At 42.4% G+C, this 23405-nt stretch overlaps 1 protein-coding gene across 2 annotated transcripts in view; it reads left to right on the top strand.

The window, feature by feature from the left end:
• Nucleotides 1–23405, top strand: part of F13B (coagulation factor XIII B chain) — a 145441-nt gene that overhangs the window by 61976 nt on the left and 60060 nt on the right. Inside the window, exon 6 of one of the 2 annotated variants that reach the window (XM_030207383.1) lies at nt 10383–10562. The exons of the other annotated variant lie outside the window; for it this stretch is intronic. Coding sequence (XP_030063243.1) covers nt 10383–10562 — 180 coding nt within the window. The remainder of the gene's footprint in view (nt 1–10382; nt 10563–23405) is intronic. 2 annotated transcript variants of the gene reach the window in all.

The following is a 23405-nucleotide window of genomic DNA, read 5'->3' as shown; positions in this document are numbered from 1 at the left end:
CCCTGAGGGAGATGCTGAGGAAATACTTGAAAGAAATATTGGGGGTCCCTGAAGAGGCTATTCCTCCATTTTCTCAAATTTATTATTTGCCTTCGAAAGAGCTACAAGAGCAAGATAATCAAGATTTGAATGTCATATATTATCTAGATCAACTTATCATACACTACTAAGCCCAACTTTACATTGTTTTACTACTGTTTTATTAAAATTCTATTAACTTTGTATTTCAAATTACTATGTAAGCCGCATTGAGCCTGCATTATGTGGGAAAGCGCGGGGTACAAATGTAATAATAATAATAATAATAATGTCTCAGCAATACTTGAATCATCAGATAATGAACAGATTATTCCATCGACATTAATAGCAACTGTAGCTTTGGCTCCAGATAAACATTGGATAATGACATTATTTTTCAAGAATAAAGAGAAAGTATTTCTGGGACAAAGAATTCAAAATTTTCCTGACATTTCAAAAGAGACACAAAGAAGACAGCAACAATTTCTTTTAATGAAGCCAGGTGTTCTTCAATTAGGGGCCACCTTTTTTCTAAGGTTTCCTTGCAAATATGTAGTTAAATACCAATTGACAAAGTATGTATTCTTTGAAACTGTCCAACTAACAACTTTCTTAACTACAAAGAACAAGTAATTGGAGGGGTATAAATCTGACTCTTTATAATTTAAAATAAGAATTGGGCAGGTGAAGTCAGTATTGCCATTTTCTTTAATTAATTTTCTTTGTTAATTTAAAATTTCATTGTGTAACATTTTGAATCCGGTTTTGAGAAGTTATATGATGGACAATTGCCTGAATTTGTAATTTGGTAAAAATTTGGAGTCTGTATTTTACTTTTCTGTACAAGTATATACTTGAATGTAATTAAAATGTTATAAATAAAAAAAATAGTCCATTAAAGATATTACCTTATTTCCATTTTCTGTATTTATTAACACAACTACCACACTACTTTATCCTAAACTAAAAATAAAATTCATTTTTCCTACCTTTGCTGTCTGTCCGTTTACTGTTGGTCCCAGTATCTTGTTTCTTCTTTCCTCGATCTTAACTCTCCCCCTTTCCATCCTGTGTCTACCCCCTCTGTCTCCCTTTTCCACCCAGCGTCTGCCCCCTCTCTCCCCCTTTCCATCCAGCATCTGCCTCCTCTCTCCCCCTTTCCATCCAGCATCTATTCTCTCCATCCATGTGTAGTTTTTCTCCTCTTTTCCCTTTCCCTCATCTCCATCAGTATGCATCTCCTTCCTTTTTCTTCCGTCCCCTCCATCCATATGCATCTCCTTCCTCTCTCTTCTCTCCTCCATCCATGTCTACTCCCTCCATCCATGTCCAGCATTTCTCCTCTCTCTCCGTCCCTCCATCCATGTTCATCTCACTTCTTTCTCTTCCCTCTCCTCCATCCATGTCCAGCATTTCTCCTCTCTGCCCTCCATCCATGTGCATTTCTTCCTGTGTTCCCTCCCCTCCATCCATGTCCAGCATTTCTCCTATTCCCTCTATCCATGTGCATCTCCTTCCTGTCTTCCCTGTCCTCCATCCATGTCCAGCATTTCTCCTGCCCTCCCCTCCATCCATGTCCAGCAACTCTCCTCTCTTCCCTCCATCCATGTGCATTTCCTCCTGTCTTCCATCCCCCCCCCATCCATGTCCAGCATTTCTCTTCTCCCCTCCCCTCCACGTGCATCTAGTTCCTGTCTTTCCTCCACTCTATGTCCTGCGTTTCTCCTCTCTCCCCTCTATCCATGAGCATCTCCTTCCTGTCATCCCTTCCCTCTATCCATGTCCAGAATTTCTCCCCCCATCCATGTGCATCTCCTTCCTGTCTTCCCTCTCCTCCATCCATGTCCAGCATTTCTCCTGCCCTCCTCTCCATCTATGTCCAGCATTTCTCCTCTCTCCCCTCCATCCATGTCCAGCATTTCTCCTCTCTCCCCTCTATCCATGTGAATTTCCTTCCTCTGACTTCATAAGTACATAAGTACATAAGTAGTGCCATACTGGGAAAGACCAAAGGTCCATCTAGCCCAGCATCCTGTCACCGACAGTGGCCAATCCAGGTCAAGGGCACCTGGCACGCTCCCCAAACGTAAAAACATTCCAGACAAGTTATACCTAAAAATGCGGAATTTTTCCAAGTCCATTTAATAGCGGTCTATGGACTTGTCCTTTAGGAATCTATCTAACCCCTTTTTAAACTCCGTCAAGCTAACCGCCCGTACCACGTTCTCCGGCAACGAATTCCAGAGTCTAATTACACGTTGGGTGAAGAAACATTTTCTCCGATTCGTTTTAAATTTACCACACTGTAGCTTCAATTCATGCCCTCTAGTCCTAGTATTTTTGGATAGCGTGAACAGTCGCTTCACATCCACCCGATCCATTCCACTCATTATTTTATACACTTCTATCATATCTCCCCTCAGCCGTCTCTTCTCCAAGCTGAAAAGCCCTAGCCTTCTCAGCCTCTCTTCATAGGAAAGTCGTCCCATCTCCACTATCATTTTCGTCGCCCTTCGCTGTACCTTTTCCAATTCTACTATATCTTTTTTGAGATACGGAGACCAGTACTGAACACAATACTCCAGGTGCGGTCGCACCATGGAGCGATACAACGGCATTATAACATCCGCACACCTGGACTCCATACCCTTCCTAATAACACCCAACATTCTATTCGCTTTCCTAGCCGCAGCAGCACACTGAGCAGAAGGTTTCAGCGTATCATCGACGACGACACCCAGATCCCTTTCTTGATCCGTAACTCCTAACGCGGAACCTTGCAAGACGTAGCTATAATTCGGGTTCCTCTTACCCACATGCATCACTTTGCACTTGTCAACATTGAACTTCATCTGCCACTTGCACGCCCATTCTCCCAGTCTCGCAAGGTCCTCCTGTAATCGTTCACATTCCTCCTGCGACTTGACGACCCTGAATAATTTTGTGTCATCGGCGAATTTAATTACCTCACTAGTTATTCCCATCTCTAGGTCATTTATAAATACATTAAAAAGCAACGGACCCAGCACAGACCCCTGCGGGACCCCACTAACTACCCTCCTCCACTGAGAATACTGGCCACGCAATCCTACTCTCTGCTTCCTATCTTTCAACCAGTTCTTAATCCATAATAATACCCTACCTCCGATTCCATGACTCTGCAATTTCTTCAGGAGTCTTTCGTGCGGCACTTTGTCAAACGCCTTCTGAAAATCCAGATATACAATATCAACCGGCTCCCCATTGTCCACATGTTTGCTTACCCCCTCAAAAAAATGCATTAGATTGGTGAGGCAAGACTTCCCTTCACTAAATCCGTGCTGACTTTGTCTCATCAGTCCATGTTTTTGTATATGCTCTGCAATTTTATTCTTAATAATAGCCTCCACCATCTTGCCCGGCACCGACGTCAGACTCACCGGTCTATAATTTCCCGGATCTCCTCTGGAACCCTTCTTAAAAATCGGAGTAACATTGGCTACCCTCCAGTCTTCCGGTACTACACTCGATTTTAGGGACAGATTACATATTTCTAACAGTAGCTCCGCAAGTTCATTTTTTAGTTCTATTAATACTCTGGGATGAATACCATCAGGTCCCGGTGATTTACTACTCTTCAGCTTGCTGAACTGACCCATTACATCCTCCAAGGTTACAGAGAATTTGTTTAGTTTCTCCGACTCCCCCGCTTCAAATATTCTTTCCGGCACCGGTGTCCCCCCCAAATCCTCCTCGGTGAAGACCGAAGCAAAGAATTCATTTAATTTCTCCGCTACGGCTTTGTCCTCCTTGATCGCCCCTTTAACACCATTTTCGTCCAGCGGCCCAACCGACTCTTTGACCGGTTTCCTGCTTTTAATGTATCTAAAAATTTTTTTACTGTGTATTTTTGCTTCCAACGCTAATTTCTTCTCAAAGTCCTTTTTTGCCCTCCTTATCTCCGCTTTGCATTTGGCTTGGCATTCCTTATGATCTATCCTGTTACTTTCAGTTGGTTCTCTTCTCCACTTTCTGAAGGATTGTTTTTTGGCTCTAATGATTTCCTTTATCTTACTGTTTAGCCACGCCGGCTGATGTTTAGTCTTTTTTCCCTTTTTTCTAATACGTGGAATATATTTGTCCTGAACCTCCAGGATGGTGTTTTTAAACAGCATCCACGCCTGATGCAAGTTTTTTACTCTGCGAGCTGCTCCTTTCAGTCTTTTTTTCACCATTTTTCTCATTTTGTCGTAATCACCTTTTCTATAGTTAAACACTAGCGTACTTGATTTCCTAGTTTCACTTCCTTCAATGCCAATATCAAAACCGATCATATTATGATCACTGTTATCAAGCGGCCCTCGTATCATTACCCCCTGCACTAGATCATGAGCACCACTAAGGACTAAGTCTAGTATTTTTCCTTCTCTTGTCGGCTCCTGAACTAGCTGTTTCATGAAGCTGTCCTTGATTTCATCAAGAAATCTTATGTCCCTTGCATTTACAGATGTTACATTAACCCAGTCTATATGCGGGTAATTGAAATCCCCCATTATTATTGTGTTGCCCAGTTTGTTTGTGTCCCTGATTTCCTTTAACATTTCCCTTCCCTCCATCTCCAGAATTTTTCCCCTCCATCCATGTGCATCTCCTTCCTGTCTTCCCTCTCTTCTATCCATGCCCAGCATTTCTCCTGTCTTCCCCTCCATCCATCCATGTCCAGCAACTCTCCTCTCTCCCCTGCCCTCTCCTCCATTCATATCCAGCAATTCTCCTCTCTCCCATTCCCTCCCCTCCATGTCCAGCGATCTCTCCTATCTCCCCTACCCTCCTCTCCATGTCCAGCGATTTCTCCTCCCTCCTCTGCCCTCTCCTTCCATCCATGTCCAGTGACTCACCCCAAACCCCACATGCCTCCCTTCTCAGCCCCCCGAGTTCCAGTTCCAACCCCAGCCCGACCTGCCCGTCCTCTTCTCCCACAACAGCCCTCCTTGCCTTCCTGCCGCCCAGCGTTTAAAACTCATTTTACCTCAAGTTGTGGCGGCAGTGAAAGGCGCAGGCTCACATTGAGCCTTCCCTTCCCTCTCAGCGTCCTGCTGTTTCCGCGAGGGTGGGACGCTGAGAGGGAAGGGAAGGCTGAAGGTGAGCCTGTTATGGATTTAAATAAAAGAACTTCTAATGAGACCAAAACCATTTCTTAGTATGAGAACACATCTCAAATGGATTGCCCCAAATATGGCTTCTTTTTTTCTGGCTCGAAAAACCTATCTGGAACAAGAAGTATATTCTGACTTGGAATCACAATGACTATGTTGTGTTTTTTCAGGTTATTCATTTTCTGTATAATTTTGCTTGAAAATTGTGATAATAGTGTTCTTTTGCATCCACAAGTCATAGAGGCTCATTTTCAAAGCACATAGACTTACAAAGTTACATAGGTTGCTATGGGGCTCATTTTCGAAACAGAAAAAAGTTCAAAAAGCGACACAAATGGGCATTTGGTTGTTTTACTTGTCAAAATGTTCAAATCACTATTTTTGAAACCTATTTTAAATATTTTGCTATGCAGTTCATTGGCAGTGCATTTAAATCACAAGGGGGCATGTTGGAGGTGACATTTTTGTTCCATTATGTCAGAAAAATGTTTTTCTGCCATAATGGAATAAAACAAAAATGTCCAGGGCTACAATTTAAATGTTTTGGTCTAGACCTATTTTTATCACAACTAAATCAGAAAAAGATGCCATAAATGACCAGATGACCACTGGAGAGATTAAGGTATGATCCCCTCTTACTTTCCCAGTGGTCACTGACTCCCTCCCACCCCCCAAAGATGTGAAAGAAACAGTACATACCAGCCTCTATGATAGCTTCAACTGTTATAGCCACACCTATTAAAGCAGTAAGCAGGTCCCTGGAGTAGCCTAGTGGTCGGTGCAGTATATGATAGAGAGGGGGACCCAAGCCCATATCCCACACTACTTGTTACACTTGTGGTGGAAAGTGTGAGCCCTCCAAAACATACCAAAAACATACTGTACCAACATATAGGTGACACCTGCAGCTATAAGATCTATTGTAGTGGTGTACAGTTGGGGACACTAGGTTTTTGGTGAGTTTGGGAGGGCTCCCCATACAATATAAGGGGGTAACACTGAGATGTGTACCTAGTACCTTTTATGTGAAGTCCACTGCAGTGTCCCCTAGGGTGCCCCACTGCTCTGCTGGGATGTCTCTGTGACCTAAATCCCAATGGCTTGATTTTCTGCATTTTTCACTTGGACTGTTTTTTTTTTGGGGGGGGGGGGGGGGGGGGGTTAATGGACCAAAAAGATAGATGCACTAAGCACAAAAACATCTAGCAAATGGTCATGTCTGAGACAAAAAGGTAAACACTTTTCTTTCGAAAATTGCTATATTTGCCACTTGAGTTTTGGATGTTTTGAGCAAAATGTCATTTTGAAAATGCCCCACTTTGGAAGTCAATGTGCTTTGAAAAAGAGCCAACACCAACAGAAGGTGATCTCTCCACTGAAGAGTGAATGCCAAGCAAAGAAAAGTGGATCCAAACAACCTCTCTCAGATGGTGTTCTTAAACAAGGTCTTTATTCAAAACAATAAAATAACGACCTGACATGAGTCGTGTTTCAGCCTACCCGGCCTGCGTCAGGGATCTATTGACAGATATAATAACATTGACATAAAATAAAAGATGTAAAACAAAAATGTATGAAAAACTATATAAAATAAAACAATAAAACAATAAAAAGAACATACATATGAGAAACCATACCTAATACCACAAGAGGAAAAATAGATCCGGTTAAATTCTGGCAACAGATCTACATCAACGGATGGACAATAAAGACAGACACAATCCAATTCCTCTCAAAATGGGATAATAGATGTAAATTAATACTAGACAACATTGCCCCAATCCAAACCAGAATCTCGCACAGAAAGAACTCAATACCATGGTTCAATGAAGAACTGAAAAAACTCAAAACACAAGTTAGGAAACTAGAACGTGCCTGGAATAAAAAGAAAGATGATCCCACTCTCAACGCTTGGAAGCAACTCCGAAGGAAATATAAATATAAATATACCGTAAGACAAACCAAAAGACAATACTACAAAACTGAAATTGGACCAAATTACAAAGACACACACAAACTCTTCCAACTCGTGAATAAATTATTAGATACCACTCCTCCAGTCACCAACAACAACAAAGACATACCAGGAGCTGACGACTTGGCGAAGTACTTCAAGGAGCAAATCATACAACTGCGACTCAAAATACCTGACAGCCCCATCGATTACACCACACTCCTAGACTGCCTAGACCCAGACCCTGGAGTTTACCCAGCAGACAGGATCTGGACTGAATTCGCAATACTACCGGATGACCTTATTTCACAAACGCTTAAAAGATTCACCAAATCTCACTGCAAATTAGATATATGCCCAAACAACCTCATGAAGTCGGCCCCTCAACAGTTTATAACGGACCTAACAAACCACGTGAACTTTATGCTACAAAATGGACTCTTCCCAAGGGAGAAAGGTAACATTTTACTCACCCCCATACCCAAGGATGCAAAGAAAAATGCTAATGAACTAACGAACTATAGACCAGTAGCATCCATTCCCTTAATTACCAAAATAACAGAAGGTATGGTGACCAAACAACTCACAGAGTATCTAAACAAGTTCTCAATATTACACGATTCCCAGTCAGGATTTCACTCTAATCACAGTACTGAAACCGTACTAGTTACGCTCATGACCAAACTCAAACAATTGATAGCAAACGGGAATAACATACTACTGTTACAATTTGACATGTCAAGCGCATTTGACATGGTTGGCTATGGAATTTTACTATACATCCTCGAATACTTCGGAATCGGAGGTAACGTTCTCAATTGGTTTAAGGGGTTCCTAACTACACGCTCTTATCAAGTGACATCAAATTCGGTTACATCAGCTACATGGACACCTGAATGCGGAGTTCCACAGGGATCCCCTCTCTCACCAACCATATTCAACCTAATGATGACACCCTTGGCCAAACTACTATCGAATCAGAACTTAAACCCATATATATATATACGCTGATGATGTAATGATCTTCATCCCATTCAAACAAGATCTAAGGGAAATCTCCAACGAAATCAAGCAATGCCTACACATCATGAATTCCTGGGCAGATGCATTTCAGCTGAAACTTAATGCAGAAAAAACCCAATGCCTAGTACTCACCTCGCAATACATTAAGAATAAATTCACCACCATCAACACACCTAAACTAAATCTACCAGTTTCGGACACCCTAAAAATTCTTGGAGTCACCATTGATCGACACCTAACACTTGAGAACCACATAACTAAAAAGATGTTTCATTCAATGTGGAAACTAAAAAGAATTAAACCATTTTTTCCAAGGACTGTCTTCCGCAATCTGGTACAATCATTAGTACTCAGTCATCTGGACTATTGTAACTCACTCTATGCTGGTTGCACAGAGCAAATACTTAAAAAAACTCCAGACAGCCCAGAACACGGCAGCCAGACTAATATTTGGCAAATCAAAATACGAAAGCGCAAAACCCCTACGAGAAAAACTACACTGGCTCCCATTTAAAGAACGCATCACGTTCAAACTTTGTACCCTAGTCCATAAAATCATCCATGGTGACGCCCCAGCCTACATGTCAGACCTAATAGAACTACCACCCAGGAATGCAATAAAATCTTCTCGCACATTCCTCAATCTTCATCCTCCCAAGTGTAAAGGTCTGAAATACAGATTAATGCACGCATCTACCTTTTCCTATATGAGCACGCAGCTATGGAATGCGTTGCCATGTAACCTGAAAACGGTCCATGAATTGACCAATTTCCGTAAACTATTGAAAACTTATCTCTTCGACAAGATATATCACAAAGATCAACACGTGTAACTGTACATTCTTTAATATATCCAGAAATGTCTTATAATGTCTCTTGCTTTAATACAATCATGTATTTCACCACCATGTAACCCAAAACCATCTGTAAAACCAAATGTATATTCTCTTCTATTTCCAGTATCCATGACGAATTGTAAGCCACATTGAGCCTGCAAAGAGGTGGGATAATGTGGGATACAAATGCAATAAATAAAAAAAATAAATAATAAATTTTGATAAAGTGTGTTTTCCTAGAAACGATTGTTTTTCAGTCAATTTCCTATGATGTGTAACATCTAGAAGAGCATAGAAAATCATATGAGGAAAGTAGTACATATGTAAAAGATAAAATTATAATATGAACTACAAACAGAATAAAGCATTCCAACTAAACAGTGAACAGAGGCATTTTAAAATACAAAGACATGGTCATACAACATTGTGATATTCCAGATAAACAGTAAATAGAACAGGGCATTATGGAATGCAAGGAGATTTAAAAAATAATAATAATAATAATAATAATAAAACAATCAAAGGGACTATAAAAATATAGTATTTTAACTAAAACAGAAAAATATGTTCCCAGAGTAAATAAATAAATGAACACAAGACATGAGGAAGTGTATGTCATGAGAAAAAAATGTTGCCCAGCTCATATAGATTTGTTGGCTCCCAAAAGGCATATATGTGTGTATAAATATACGAAAAATAGACATATAAACAAAAAAGAATCATAAACAAAAAAATATATAACTATAAAAAGTAAAAAAAATATATATTTAAAAGATTTGTTGAAAAAAAGGGGAAAACTTTAAACCCTTTACAAAATTATTTAATTAAATTATTTTTAGAATTGTTTTCTAGAAACAAGAAGGGCCAGCCTATGGATGCATAGCTCCATGTATCTAAGTGAGGCAATGCCCATATGTATTGTATATTCGTCACAAGTAAACCAAGCACGAGTCAAACGCCAGCTGTGTGACTGCTAGACTTCAAGAATCTCCATTAGATATGACTAACATCCACACATTCTAAACCAAGCTGTATAAATTTATAGTGCAGAAATTCTCAAACCTATCCTAGAGGACCATCAGCCAGTTGGATTTTCAGGATATTCCTAATGTATATGCATTTGAATGTCAACTATTTTCCTATATGCAAATCCCTCTCATGCATATTTATTAAGGATATCTTAAAAACTCAACTGGCTGGTGGTCTTCCAGGATAGGTTTGAGATTCACTGATACAGAGTATGCAAAAGGAATGCCCGGTCATTATGTTTTTCATCTTTAATTATCATACAACAATCATAAACCCAAATATGTACTAATAATCAGATTTAAAGCACTAGAAAAATAATAATTCCATTATTCTATCTTGATTTCTCTCTATTTTGGATTATGTATTGGTCTATTGATTCCCTCTAAGACAGAACCAATAAATGTCCTCCTCCACCTCAACTTCCACATGCAAATTTGCCTCCAAGTGAAAGAACGTATCATAATGGAGATACAGCACATATTGAATGTGAACATAACTATGAAATTAAAGGATCTGATAAAATACAGTGTGACAATGGAAAATGGATATCACTTCCTAGCTGCATTGGTATGTAATTGTTTAACTTGCTTTATTGTGATGACATATTACAGTGTTCTCTGATTCTGATGTCAGTTTCCTGATACAAAACTATTGCAAAAGGAAATTCAGTAGGATTCCATTGATAGTTAATGTAGATTTCCAGTAAATGCAATCTCTTTCCTATATACTTATTTTTATATCATATTGATTTGCACTAGAAGATACACTAACCAAGGCTTTTTTCCAGGAAGTACTTGGTGATACTAAGTACTGGCAACTTTTTCATTGCTTGTTAAAATGGAAACATGTCCCCAAGTATTAATGAAGAAGCTATTGGGTTAATGTGGAGACACATGCTGCAGCCAACATTTGCAGCCCCAGTTTAGATAGTTCATCTTTTTTCAAAATCTGCATGTGGATGTGATCATATGTGGATTTTGGCTAGGGGTGGGCATTTGTAAGGCTCATCTAAAATTGACATATTCCTGACCCTTCCCCCCCCCCACCCCCCACCCCTGTGGCTGTGCTACCACTTACACATGTAAACTGCAAAATAGCAGCCCAGTGGTTGCACATACACGTGTAAGGGAACTATTTTACAATCCTACATGTATATTCCCAAGATGGAAAGCACAATGGTAATAGCAATAAAAGAAGCCCTCTATCGGCCCCTTACTGGCTATCCTCGATCACATCATCACATCCCCCCCCCCCCCCCCAAGAGACTGTATATAAACCTAGTGCAATAGATGGATGAAGCCTCTAAGATAACTGGCAACACTGTGTAGACTGCACATTGCATACCCAGTGTAGCCTCGTATCTTAGAAGCTTTGCGCAGAGTGTTTTTAAGACTCCAGAGGCAGGCAGCTGCAATCATCGAAACACTTTCCCGTGTTGGGTCATTCTTCTGGTGCCCTTCAATAAAGAACATTTTGAATTTTCTCCCAGGCTGGAAGTCAGTTTGTGGCCCTCTGCTCCTGTGTGACTAACATTAGCACATGGCCATTAATTCAAAAAAAAAATAGAAAATTGGTCATTTTCTGGCTGCTTGAAAATGGCCTTACCACACAGAAAAAAGACGTGTAAGGACGCACTAATGCCAAATCTTTCTGTAGCTTGTTAAAAGGGTTCCTATATAATCACTTATCATACATATGTTTTCTCAGTGTTTTCACCAACCTTCCCTAGTTTTCTAATTAATCATTATTCCTGTCTAATATTACAGGGCCCTTTTAGCAAGCGACAGTAAGGCTACTATGTGGGTAATATATGTCAGCATTATCGCCAAATGTGCCTAGGTGCTCAGTGGTGGTTCAGAGTTTCCTATGCACTGTTTCCCGCATCTGTTTCCCGTGTTGGTGTGTGGGTGGGGAGCATGCATTCCTGGTGGTAATCAGGCAGCGTGGGAACATTGTCACACACTGCCCGATTACCACCAGGTTAGCACTTGAGCCCTTACCATCTACTAAATAGGTGGTGGTAAGCACTCAGGCAGTAAATGGCTGCATTCTAATGTTGCTATTAACGCATGGCCTATAACGACTCCTAAACAAAATATACCTTTTACCCTCCATGGTAAAAAGTGGTTTTGGTACGCGACAATTTCACTTGCCAACAATACCACAGGCCACTTTTTACTGCCGCTTGGCAAAAGGGCCCCTACATATTTTTAATTTTGTTTTTTGGTGCTTAATGGAATTATTTTTGATATCTTGGATTTGTACAGTTCATTGGAAAGCAGCAAAGTCTACGTCTGCATTTTCATTTTTTTTGTCCATTGCCTTTAAATTGCTGTTCTTTCTCCATTTTTTATAAGCAAAGTCATTTTGAGGGCAATCCACTGTTTTCTTTCAGCTGTACACTTATTAATGGTCTCATGTATTGCTGTTTCTTTCCCCACAATATCACATTTCATACCTAATCATCCCCCCTTTTAAAAAAGCCATGTGGCAATGCAGACACAGTCCATTCAAAGTGAATGGGCTGTGTTGGCATTACTGCACCGGCAGCCACTAGTGCGGCTTTTTAAAAGGGGGCCCATTTGCATTAGGAAGCATGAAAATGGCATCATGTACTACTGAATTGTGTTAGTAGATTATATTTTGATTCAGCTATCTATTTACATGTATTTATTTATACTTATTTACTAGTAAAAAAGGCCCGTTTCTGACACAAATGAAACGGGCGCTAGCAAGGTTTTCCTCGGAGTGTGTATGTTTGGGAGAGTGTATGTGAGAGTGACTGTGTGAGAGACAGAGTGAAAGTGTGAGTGTGTGTGTGCGAGAGAGAGAGTGAGTCTGGGTGTGAGTGTGTTTGTGATAGAGTGTGTGTGTGAGAATGAGAGTGTGTGCAAGAGTGTATGTGAGACACAGTGTGAGAGAGAGAGTGTGTGTGTGTGCGAGAGAGAGAGTGTGTGTGAGACACAGATTCTCTGTGAGAGTGAGTGTATGAGACCAAGCGAGTGTGTGAGTGACTGTGTGGCACATAGAGAGTGAATGTGATACAGTGTGAGACAGAGTGTGTGAGAGTGTGAGTCAGAAAGACATTGTATATGAGAGAGAGAGTGTGAGCCCTGCCCTCCCAATCCATGCCCATCTGTCCCCTGCCCCCTCCATTCATCCTTTTCCAGCAATTCCCCTCTCTCCCTGAGCCCTGCCCTCCCAATCCATGCCCATCCATGCTCCTCTGTCACCTGCCCCCTCCATTCATCCCTATCCAGCAATTCCCCTCTCTCCCTGAGCCCTGACCTGCAATCCATATCCATCCATGCCCATCTGTCCCCTCCATTCATCCCTTTCCAGCAATTCCCCTCTCTCCCTGAGCCCTGCCCTCCCAATCCATGCCCATCCATGCTCCTCTGTCCCCTGCCCCCTCCATTCATCCCTTTCCAGCAATTCCCCTCTCTCCCTGAGCCCTGCCCTCCCAATCCATGCCCATCCATGCTCCTCTGTCCCCTGCCCCCTCCATTCATCCTTTTCCAGCAATTCCCCTCTCTCCCTTCCATGACCCCCCCTCGCATCCATGCTCCTCTCTCTCCCATGTCCCAGCCTGGCCCGCCCTCTTCTCCCCCCCCCCCCCCCCTTCGCATCCATGCTGTCATTTTTCCCCTGCCCTCCCGCTCCCATTGTTCAACTTTACTGCCCACCCTCTTCTCTTCCCCCAACATCCCTTTTTTTTTTTTCTTTTTAAATTTACCTCCGTGGCGGTTCCGGCAGCGCAGCGTCAGGGAAGGACGCGGCGCTCCCGATGTCTAGCCTTCCCTTCGCTGTGTACCGCCTTCTTCTGACGTCATCCTTGATGTCAGAAGAAGGCGGAACACAGCGAAGGGAAGGCTAGAGACGTCGGGAGCGCCGCCTCCTTCCCTGACGCTGCCGGAACCGCCACCACGGAGGTAAATGTAATATAATAAAACACACCGTGCGTGGGTGCGATCTGGTTTTTTTTTCCCGCCCTCGACATCATGACGTTTGACGCAAGGGCAGGGCAGAGACGGCTGGCTGGCTTCACACCATGAATCCACGAACCCTACAGCCAGGGAGTGTTTGAGTGACTTCAGAACGTTGTCTTCAGAACGTTCACGGTGCGTTTTATTATATTAGATATGTTTAAGTTGTCTGCACATGTTATTAACCATATCATCATTTTTAATGTTTCTCCATATTTATTATACTTAAAATTTCAAGCATTTTCATTTTTATCTACATAATTCATCAGTTGTTGATATCAATGTAAATCATCTCTGCTGCTTGATGTGATTTTGTCTATGTTATCACATTTCATTATGCATATTTACATTCATGTTCAATGTACATTTATTATTTTTATGTACATTATTTTTATTAGGGCTGTGGATCAATTACGTTAACTAACGCAATTAAGGCATTAATATTCTGTGCGATTAAAGATTTTTATTTTGATTAATCTTCCTTCCCATCTGGTCTTTTTCTAAACTTACCCTGAGAGCCTTCCCGTAGCTGCATCACATCTTCTCTGATGCAACTTCCTCTTCCTACAAGGGCAAGACACGACTGGCTTCAGGAAGGCTCTGGAGGTCAACAGAGGAAGCCCGCTTGCATTGTGGATGCTGCCCATGACTTAGGCAAGTTTAGAAAATAGCTAGAGGGGGAAGATGGGGGAGAGAGAGAGAGAAAAAAATGCATGCCATTAATCCCGATTACAATGCTTAATCCTTCAACAGCCCTAATTATTTATATTTATTACTTATTTTGTATGTGTTTTATGCAGACCCCTGATATAGGCAATTTTGCCAACACATGGGCCACATCAGATCCTTAATAAAATTCCTTCTTTACCCCTTCTTGGGCCAAGTACACTTTTTCTTGTTGGGCTTCTAAAATGAGAGCTGTGAAGGGGCATTTTCGATATGACGTCTAAGTCCGATTTTAGACGTTTTACAAAAGACATCCAAAATCTGAATGGGAAAGAAGTTCATTTTTTTAAAAAGAAAAACGTCTGTCTTCTGTTTTCAAAAACACGGTTTCTAACAAGGTTTTGTTCTTTGGACGTTTTGTTTTGTGGTCCATTTTCAAAAAACCCCAAAAAACATCCCAAGTGAAAAACTTAGAAAATCAAGCCATTGGAATGTAGGAGGGGCCAGCATTTTTAGTGGACTGGTGTCCCAGACATCCCAGGAGATAAATGGGGCACCCTAGGGGTCACTGCAGTGGACTTCAAAAACATGCTCCCAGGTTGCTCTCTCATCTTGTCTGTTGAGTCCTCCAAAACCCACTCAAAACCTACTGCCCACAACTATACACCCTTACGATAGCCCTTATGGGTGATGGGGGCACCTATATGTGGGTACAGTGAGTTTCTGGTGAGCTTTGGAGGGTTCACAGTTTCCCCCACAAATGTGCCAGGTAGAGGGAGATAGGAACCAGAGCCCTTACTCCATGATGCACTGCAGTGACCAGGGATCTGCATGCTGCTCTAATGGACATGAATATTACATCTGAGGCTGGCATAGAGGCTGCTAAATCATATTTGTATTCATATTTCTGTGGGGGGGGGGAGGGGTCAGTGACCACTGGGGGGAATTGGGGGGGTCACCCCTGATTCCCTCAAGTGGTCTTCTGGACATTTAGGCACCCTTTTGTGTCTTATTTGTTATAAAAAGAGGTCTAGCTCAAAATGTCTTCGTTTTAGTCCTGGACACTTTTTTGTTTTGTTCCATTATGGCTGAAAAATGTCCAAGTGTTAGGAATGTTCAAAAGTGACCAATCCATGTCACAAGTACCTGGCAAGATCCAAGAACAGTAAAACAGATCTTATGCTGCTTATCCTAAAAATAAGCAGTGGATTTTCCCAAATCCAACTTAATAATGGCTTATGGTCTTTCCCTTTAGGAATTTATCCAAACCTTTTTAAAACCCTGCTAAGCTAACTACTTTTACCGCATTCTCTGGCACCGAATTCCAGAGTTTAATTACATATTGAGTGAATAAATATTTTCTCTGATTCATTTAAAATTTACTACTTGGTAGCTTCATTGCATTCCCCCTAGTCCTAGTATTTTTGGAAAGAGCAAACAATTGATTCATGTCTACCTGTTTCACTCAGTATTTTATATGCCTCTATCATAATCTCTCCTCAGCCATTTCATCACCAAGCTGAAGAGCCTGAACCACTTTAGCCTTTCCTCATTAGGAAGTCGTTCCATCCCCTTTATCATTTTCTTCGCCTTTTTCTGTACCACTTCTAATTCTGTATCTTTTTTGAGATGCAGAACTGCACACAGTATTCAAGGTGCTGTCGCACTACGGAGTGATTCAAAAATATAATAATAATAATATTATAATATTCTCAGTTTTGTTTTCTATTCCTTTCCTAATAATTCCCAACATTCTATCTGCTTTTGTTATGATTGGGGTCAGAACCCCTCTCAAACTTACCTCTTTCCTGGGGGTCAGCTTCTTAGCTGGCTTCTGTTTCTTTTCTCTGTCCTTTCTGAGCTGGCTCTGTCTCCCTGTGCTGGCAGCTTCCAGCAGCATGGGGCTAATGGTTTCACTTTACTACAGCTGTGTGTGTGGACGGAGTTAGCTCTAACTCTCTTTGGGTGTACTGGCTTCAAGTGCTTCATGGTGTTGCATTGGAGTGGGTTGGGCCTCTATGGGTTTCAGTGTGCTCTCTGGGTCAGGGTGCTGTTGCCTGGGTCTAGGGAGTGTGACATCATCAGGGAGGGCTTTGATAAGGAAGTGGTGTTGTTTCCTTCAGAGCCTTTGCAACAGTGGTGTTTGCTTTAGGTAGGGTGGTGCAGTGTGCACTTCTGACTTTGTGTCTAGTTTCCCTGCTTGCTTTTGCTAAGGGCCAGGTTAGTGTTAGTGCAGTATGCACTGGTGACTGTGTGTTTAGCTTTCCTGCTTTTCCCTTATGGTTCCCCTGCTTTTCCCTCTTGGTTTTTGAAGCATTGCTGTGTGTAGGGCTTTGGAAGCTCTGTTGCTGATAGAAGTACTTCAGGGTTTGGTGTTGTTAGGAACACTGCAAAGTTTGCTGTTAGAAGTACTTCTGGTGTTTGTGCTATTGGGAGCATTGCAGTCTGTGCTGTTGGTGTTTGGTGATTTAGAATCACTTTTGGCTTATGTGTTAGCTTCCCTGCTTTTTCCTTGTGGCTCCCCTGTCTTCCCTTTGAGTGCTAGGAGCTCTTCTGGTTGCTTGCCAAAGTAGTGCTTAGGAAGCACCTTGTTAGTTTTGTATCTAGCTGGCTAGAGCAGTGCTTAGGTAGCTTGTTAGTTTTGTGTTTAGCTTGTTAGTGTAGAGCTTTGCTTGTAGCTTGGTGCTTAGTAGCACCTGTGATAGCTTTGTGTTTAGTTCCCTGTTCTGTTAGTTTAGGGCTTAGGAAGTCCCTTTCTTGAGCAGGGCTTAGGAGCTCCTGTTTAGTATAGGGCTTAGGAAGTCCTTTTGTCAGTTTACTGTTAGGAACACTCCTGCTGGTTTAGGGCTTGGGAGCACGTAGATCAGTTTAGGTTTAGGAGCACTTCTGTTTCCAGTCCTGGTCCCTGTGTCATCCGGTATCCAGTAAGTCCTGCCGGCTACTCGAACCCAGGAGCTCAACTCCTGGGGGGCTTAGTAGCTAAGCGCAGGTGAAGCTGTGCGGACCAGTCCAGTGTGCTCCAGTCCAGTGTGTTCCGGTCCGGTGTGTGTTCCAGTCCTGTGTCCTCCAGTCCGGGGGATTGCAGTCCAGTGTTCCAGTCCTGTGTCCTCCAGTCTGGGAGATTCCAGTCCATGTGTTCCGGTTCGCTGGGCAGTGCCTGCAGTCCCTGCCAGTGTGCTTGCCCAGCGTTGGTTGGTGGGTTTTGCCTGCTGCTGTCGCTCCCCGTCAGCAGCCCAAGGGCTCACGTTTGCTCCAGAGCCCAGCCCCGCGGGCTCTGAACCTGAGAACCTGACAGCTTTCTTAGCCGCTGCTGTACACTGAGCAGAGGTTTTCAACTTATCAACGATGACACCTAGACTCTTTTCCTGGGGAGTGACTCCTAATGTGAAACCTTACATCACGCAGCTATTGTTCGGTTTCCTCTTTCACATATGCATTACTGTACACTTGCTCACATTAAATGTCATCTGCCATTTGGATGCCCGGTCTCATAAGATCCTCTTGCAATTGCAATTTAACAACCTAGAATAATACATCACTAGTTATTCCCATCTCTAAGTCATTTATAAATATGTTAAAAAGCAGCAGTCCCAGCACAGACCCCTGGGGAACCCCACTCACTACCCTTCTCCATTGAGAATAATGACCATTTAACCCTACTCTCTGTTTCCTTTCAACAAGTTTTTAATCCATAATAGGGCATTACCTCCTATCCCATGAATTTCTAATTTCCTCAGGAGTCTTTCATGAGGTATTTTGTCAAATGCCTTTTGAAAAGCCAGAACCACAATATCGACTGACTCACCTTTTTTTTTTAAATATATTTTTATTGATGACAATCATGTGCAAATTACATCTTCTATTTATAACATAGCCATGGATTCCCTTCAGTCTCCTTACAATTATATATCGATTGTAAAGCTGTGCATGCCATCTTGATATTTCCAATTTTCTCCCTTCCCTCCCCCCTCTTCACCAGTCTTTTAGTTTCCCCTTGATAAGTTATCCATTTAATATTCTACTACGCGCTCGTGGCAGCAATGTGTCCAAAAATGGCATCCAACATTGTAGGTATCTCTCCCCTCGTGTGGTAGCCAGATCACGTACGCTCCTTCGTTCCAAAGCGCAGAGTGAAATCAAGTATCCCCTCCAGAGCTGAATTGTTGGCTTCTCCTCCTGGAGCCACAACTTGAGTATTGATTTTTTCCCCATCAGTACTGCCCTTCTCTGAAACTGACGCTGGCCTGCCTTGCTGGATCTACGGTTAATGAATTCATCAAACAAGAGTCCTGGGTTGTCTACCCATTGTGTCTGCCACATTCGAGAGACCTGCCCGCATATCAAAGACCAAAAGGCCCATATTGGAGGACAGTGCCAGAACATGTGACCCAAATGAGCTCCGCTCCCGGTACACTTAGGGCAATCGTCTGTTGGTCTTAATGTTGCCCTGTATGCTCTATGCGGAGAGATAAAGAGGCGCATCAAAAATTTAAATTGCGTTTCTCGCATGTCCACATTCTCATATTCTTTATAGCATGTCTGCAGGCAGGCCTGTATAACATTAGGCCCAATACGAGTTCTCAATTCTCCAGCCCACAGTTGTCAGCTGGGGATATGGCGCAGGTGACAGGGCATCCCTAATTTGTGCATGATAGTATTTTAGTGGGACTGGGCGTTTGGCCTCTAAATCTAGGATTTCTGTTAGTTGTGCCAGCACTGAGTATTGTAACGCGGACCTGGGGAGCGACCGCACATAGTGCTGCAGCTGTGTGTAAGCTAAGAAGTCTCCCAGCTCTAATCCTAGATGCTCCTGCAGGTTTTCCCTAGACCGTAGCTCTCCGTCCCTCTGTGTAACCTGGAATAGGAAGAAAATTCCGGCCTCCCTCCACTGTTTGAACGTGCGTGTAATGCTACCCACTGGGAACGACTGACTCACCTTTATCCACATACTTATTCACCCCTTCAAAGAAATGTAGTAGTCTGGTGAGTCAAGATTTCCCCTGACTAAATTTCTGCTGGTTGTGTCTCACCAATTCATGTGTATGTATATGCTGTGTAATTTTGTTCTTTATAATAGTCTCTACCATTTTGCCTGGCACTGACACCGGGCTTACTGGTATTTAAGAACATAAGAATAGCCATACTGAGTCAGACCAATGGTCCATTTAGCCCAGTATCCTATTTCCAAAGGTGGCCAAGCCAGGTCACAAGTACCTGGCAGAATCCCAAATGGCAATACTGCATGCTGCCAATACCAATGCAAGCAGTAGCTTCCCCATGTCTGTCTCAATAGCAGACTATAGACGTTTCTTGCAGGAACTTGTCTAAACCTTTTTTTAAACCTAGATATGCTAACCGCTTTTACTATATCATCCGGCAAAGAGTTCCAGAGCTTAACTATTTGTTGAGTGAAAAAATATTTTCTCCTGTTTGTTTTAAATGTATTTCCATGTAACCTGAGTGTCCCCTAGTCTTTGTACTTTTGGAATGAGTAAAAAATTGATTCATTTCTAGTTGTTCTACACCACTCAGGATTTTGTAAACCTGAATCCTATCTCCCTTCATCCTTCTCTTTTCAAAGCTAAAGAGCCCTAACCTCTTTAGCCTTTCCTCATATGAGAGGAGTTCCATCCCTTTTATCATTTTGGTTGCTCTTCTTTGAACCATTTCTAATTCTTCTATATCTATTTGGGATACAGTGACCAAAACTGAACACAATAATTTCCCTGATCACCTCTGGAACCCTTTTTAAAAATTGGCATTACATTGGCAATAGGCGCCGACTCCGTGGGTGCTGTGGGTGCTCGAGTACCCCCAATACTTCACCCACTGGAAGTTCCCTTCGCCAGTCCAGAATTTTAAAAATCCCTCCCTTCCTCCCTTCGAAATCCGGGCCCCCTCCCTCCGAATTTTAAAAGTCATCTTACCTCGCCGGGGTTACGGCGGCAGCAGCAGTGAAAAGCGTGCAGGCTCAGCGCTTCAGCCTTCCCTTCTCTCTCTCTCTCAGCTCTGGTCCTGCCCTCATTTCCTGTTTCCGCAAGGGAGGGACCAGAGCTGAGAGAAGGGAAGGCTGAAGCACCGAGCCTGCACGCTTTTCACTGCTGCTGCCACTGTAACCCCGACGAGGTAAGATGACTTTTAAAATTCGGAAGAAGGGGGCCCGGAACTCAAAGGGAGGGAGGGAGGGGGGCCCTGAAACTCAGAGGGACCGGGGCCATGGAACTCGGAGGGACCTTGGAACTCGGAGGGAGGGAGGGAGTGAGGGAGGGGAGGGGGCCCTGGAACTCAGAGGGAAGGGGGGGCCGGCCCTGGAACTTAGAGGGATGGGCCTCTGGAACTCAGAGAGAGGGAGGGGGCCTGGAACTCGAAGGGAGGAAGGGAGGCCTGGAACAGGGAGAGAGGGAGGGACTGGAACTCAGAGGGAGGGGGCCTGGAACTCGGAGGGAGGAGGGAGAAGAAGAGGGGGAGAGGGATGGGGGCATGCACCACCTGTAAAAAGAAAAACAATTTCAGCACTCCCAATCATTTTGAAAAGTTGGCTCCTATGACATTGGCCACCCTCCAATCTTCCATGTTTGATTACATAAATTAAGTTTATTGTTCAATTGTATCAGTACTCTGGGATGTATATCATCAAATCCAGGCAATTTGCTACTCTGTCAAATTGCCCCATTACATCTTCCAGGTATACAGAAATTTGTTTCAGTTTCTATGACTCATCAGCAATACCATTTCTTTTTGCCTCCAACACAATCTTCTTTTCAAAGTCTCTGTTTGCCTTCCTTATTAGCGTTTTGCATTTGACTTGCCATTCCTTAGGCTGTTTCCTATTTTCAGTCAGATCCTTCTTCCATTTTCTGAAGGATTTTATTTTAGCTCTAGTAGCTTCCTTCACCTCACTTTTTAACCATGCCGGCTGTCGTTTGCCCTTCCTTCCTGCTTTTTAATACATGGAATATGTTTGGTCTGGGCTTCTAGGATAGTATTTTTTTAACAGCAACCACATATGATATAAATTTGTGACCTTTGCAGCTACTCCTCTAAGTTTCTTTTTTTACCATACTTCTCATTTTATCATTGTTTTCTTTTTGAAAGTAAAATGCTAACATATTGGATTTTCTGTTTGTACTTACTCCAGAGCTTATATCAAACCTGATCATATCAAATCAGCATCATTACCTCCTGCACTAGATCATGCGCTCAACTGACTTTCTCAGAGCAGGATTTTTGTGCTCTATGACAGCTCAAGGCTATTAGAAATTTCATGGATGAAGGCACTTTTCTTACCCTCATCCATGCATTTCTAATCTTGACATTAGTCTATGGTAATTTGGTTTATGAAGATCTTGTGGTGACTAAGTTAAAGAGATTCTAAACGTTTCAAAATTCAGCTATTCAATTATTAGGTAAGGCACATTTTAGGGACCAGGTTACTCCATTGTTTTTGAAGATTCATCAGCTTCCGGTGAAATATCGAGTTGAAGTTAAGATACTTATGTTAGCCCATAGGGCATTGTTTGAATATGCACCACCTTATTTATCTTCTTTGGCAGTCCCATATGTTCCCAGCTGGTCCCTTAGATTAAATAAACATAGAAAAATGTTGGCAAAGACCATCAGGCTCATTTTCAAAAGAGAAAAACGTCCAAAAAGTGACATGTCTGCATTTGGATGTTTATCTTACAAAGACATCCAAATCAGTATTTTCTAAGACTATTTTTAGATGTCTTTCTCTGAAGTCCATCTAAATCTCAAGGGGGCATGCCAGAGGTGTGTTCAAGGTGGGACTTGGGCATTCCTAAGACTTAGATGTCTTTCAGCCATAATGGAACAAAACAAAAACGTCCAAGAGTAAAACTTAGATGTTTTGAGCTAGACCTGTTTTTATAATGAGTAGTTGCAATGGGAATTGAACCCACTTCCCCAAGATCAAGGTCTGCTGCCCTACCACTAGGCTACTTCTCTACTCTGCACAAGCAGTGCCCCAAATGAATGGATGACCACTGGAGGGAATCGGAGATCACCTCCCCTTACTCCCCCAAATCATAAAACATTTTTCCATAAAGCATTTTCAAAAAGAAAAGATAGACTTTTTTGGTAGAAAAAGACCTTTCCTGTTCTGATTTTGGAAGTTTTACAAAAATCATCCAAAATCAGATGTAATATCCAAAAATGCCCCTTGTGCATTTGATGTGCCCAAAGTCACAAGGAGCAGCAGTGTGAATTGAACCCATGTTGCTAGAGTCAAAGTCTGCTGCACAAACCATTAAGCCACTCCTGCTCTGCTTTGGACAGCTTGCATTTTGACGTCTTTTGTTCGAAAATGGACCCAAAAAAAAAGGACGTCCAAATCACAAAATATCCAAATCACAAGACATCCATAGCATTTTCAAACACAAAAGATAGACGTCTATCTTTTTCGAAAATGACCATCTTTCCTGTTCAGAATTTGGACGTTTTTGTCAAACGTCCAAATTCTGACTTAGATGTTCTATCGAAAATGCCCCTCTATCAGGCTTATTTTCAAAAGAGAAGGGCACCCATCTTTCAACACAAATCGGAAGATGGGCGTCCTTCTCCCAGGGTCACCCAAATTGGCATAATCAAAAGCCGATTTTGGGTGTCCTCAACTGCTTTCCATCGCAAATATGACCAAAGTTCACGGGGGCGTGTCGGAAGCATAGCGAAGGCGGGACTGGGGCGTGCCTAACACATGGGCATCCTCGACCGATAATGGAAAAAAGAAGGGCATCCCTGA

The sequence above is a fragment of the Microcaecilia unicolor genome, chromosome 6 (genome assembly GCF_901765095.1).
Source record: "Microcaecilia unicolor chromosome 6, aMicUni1.1, whole genome shotgun sequence".
NCBI lineage: Eukaryota > Metazoa > Chordata > Amphibia > Gymnophiona > Siphonopidae > Microcaecilia > Microcaecilia unicolor.
This window is presented reverse-complemented; position numbering and strand designations above follow the sequence as displayed.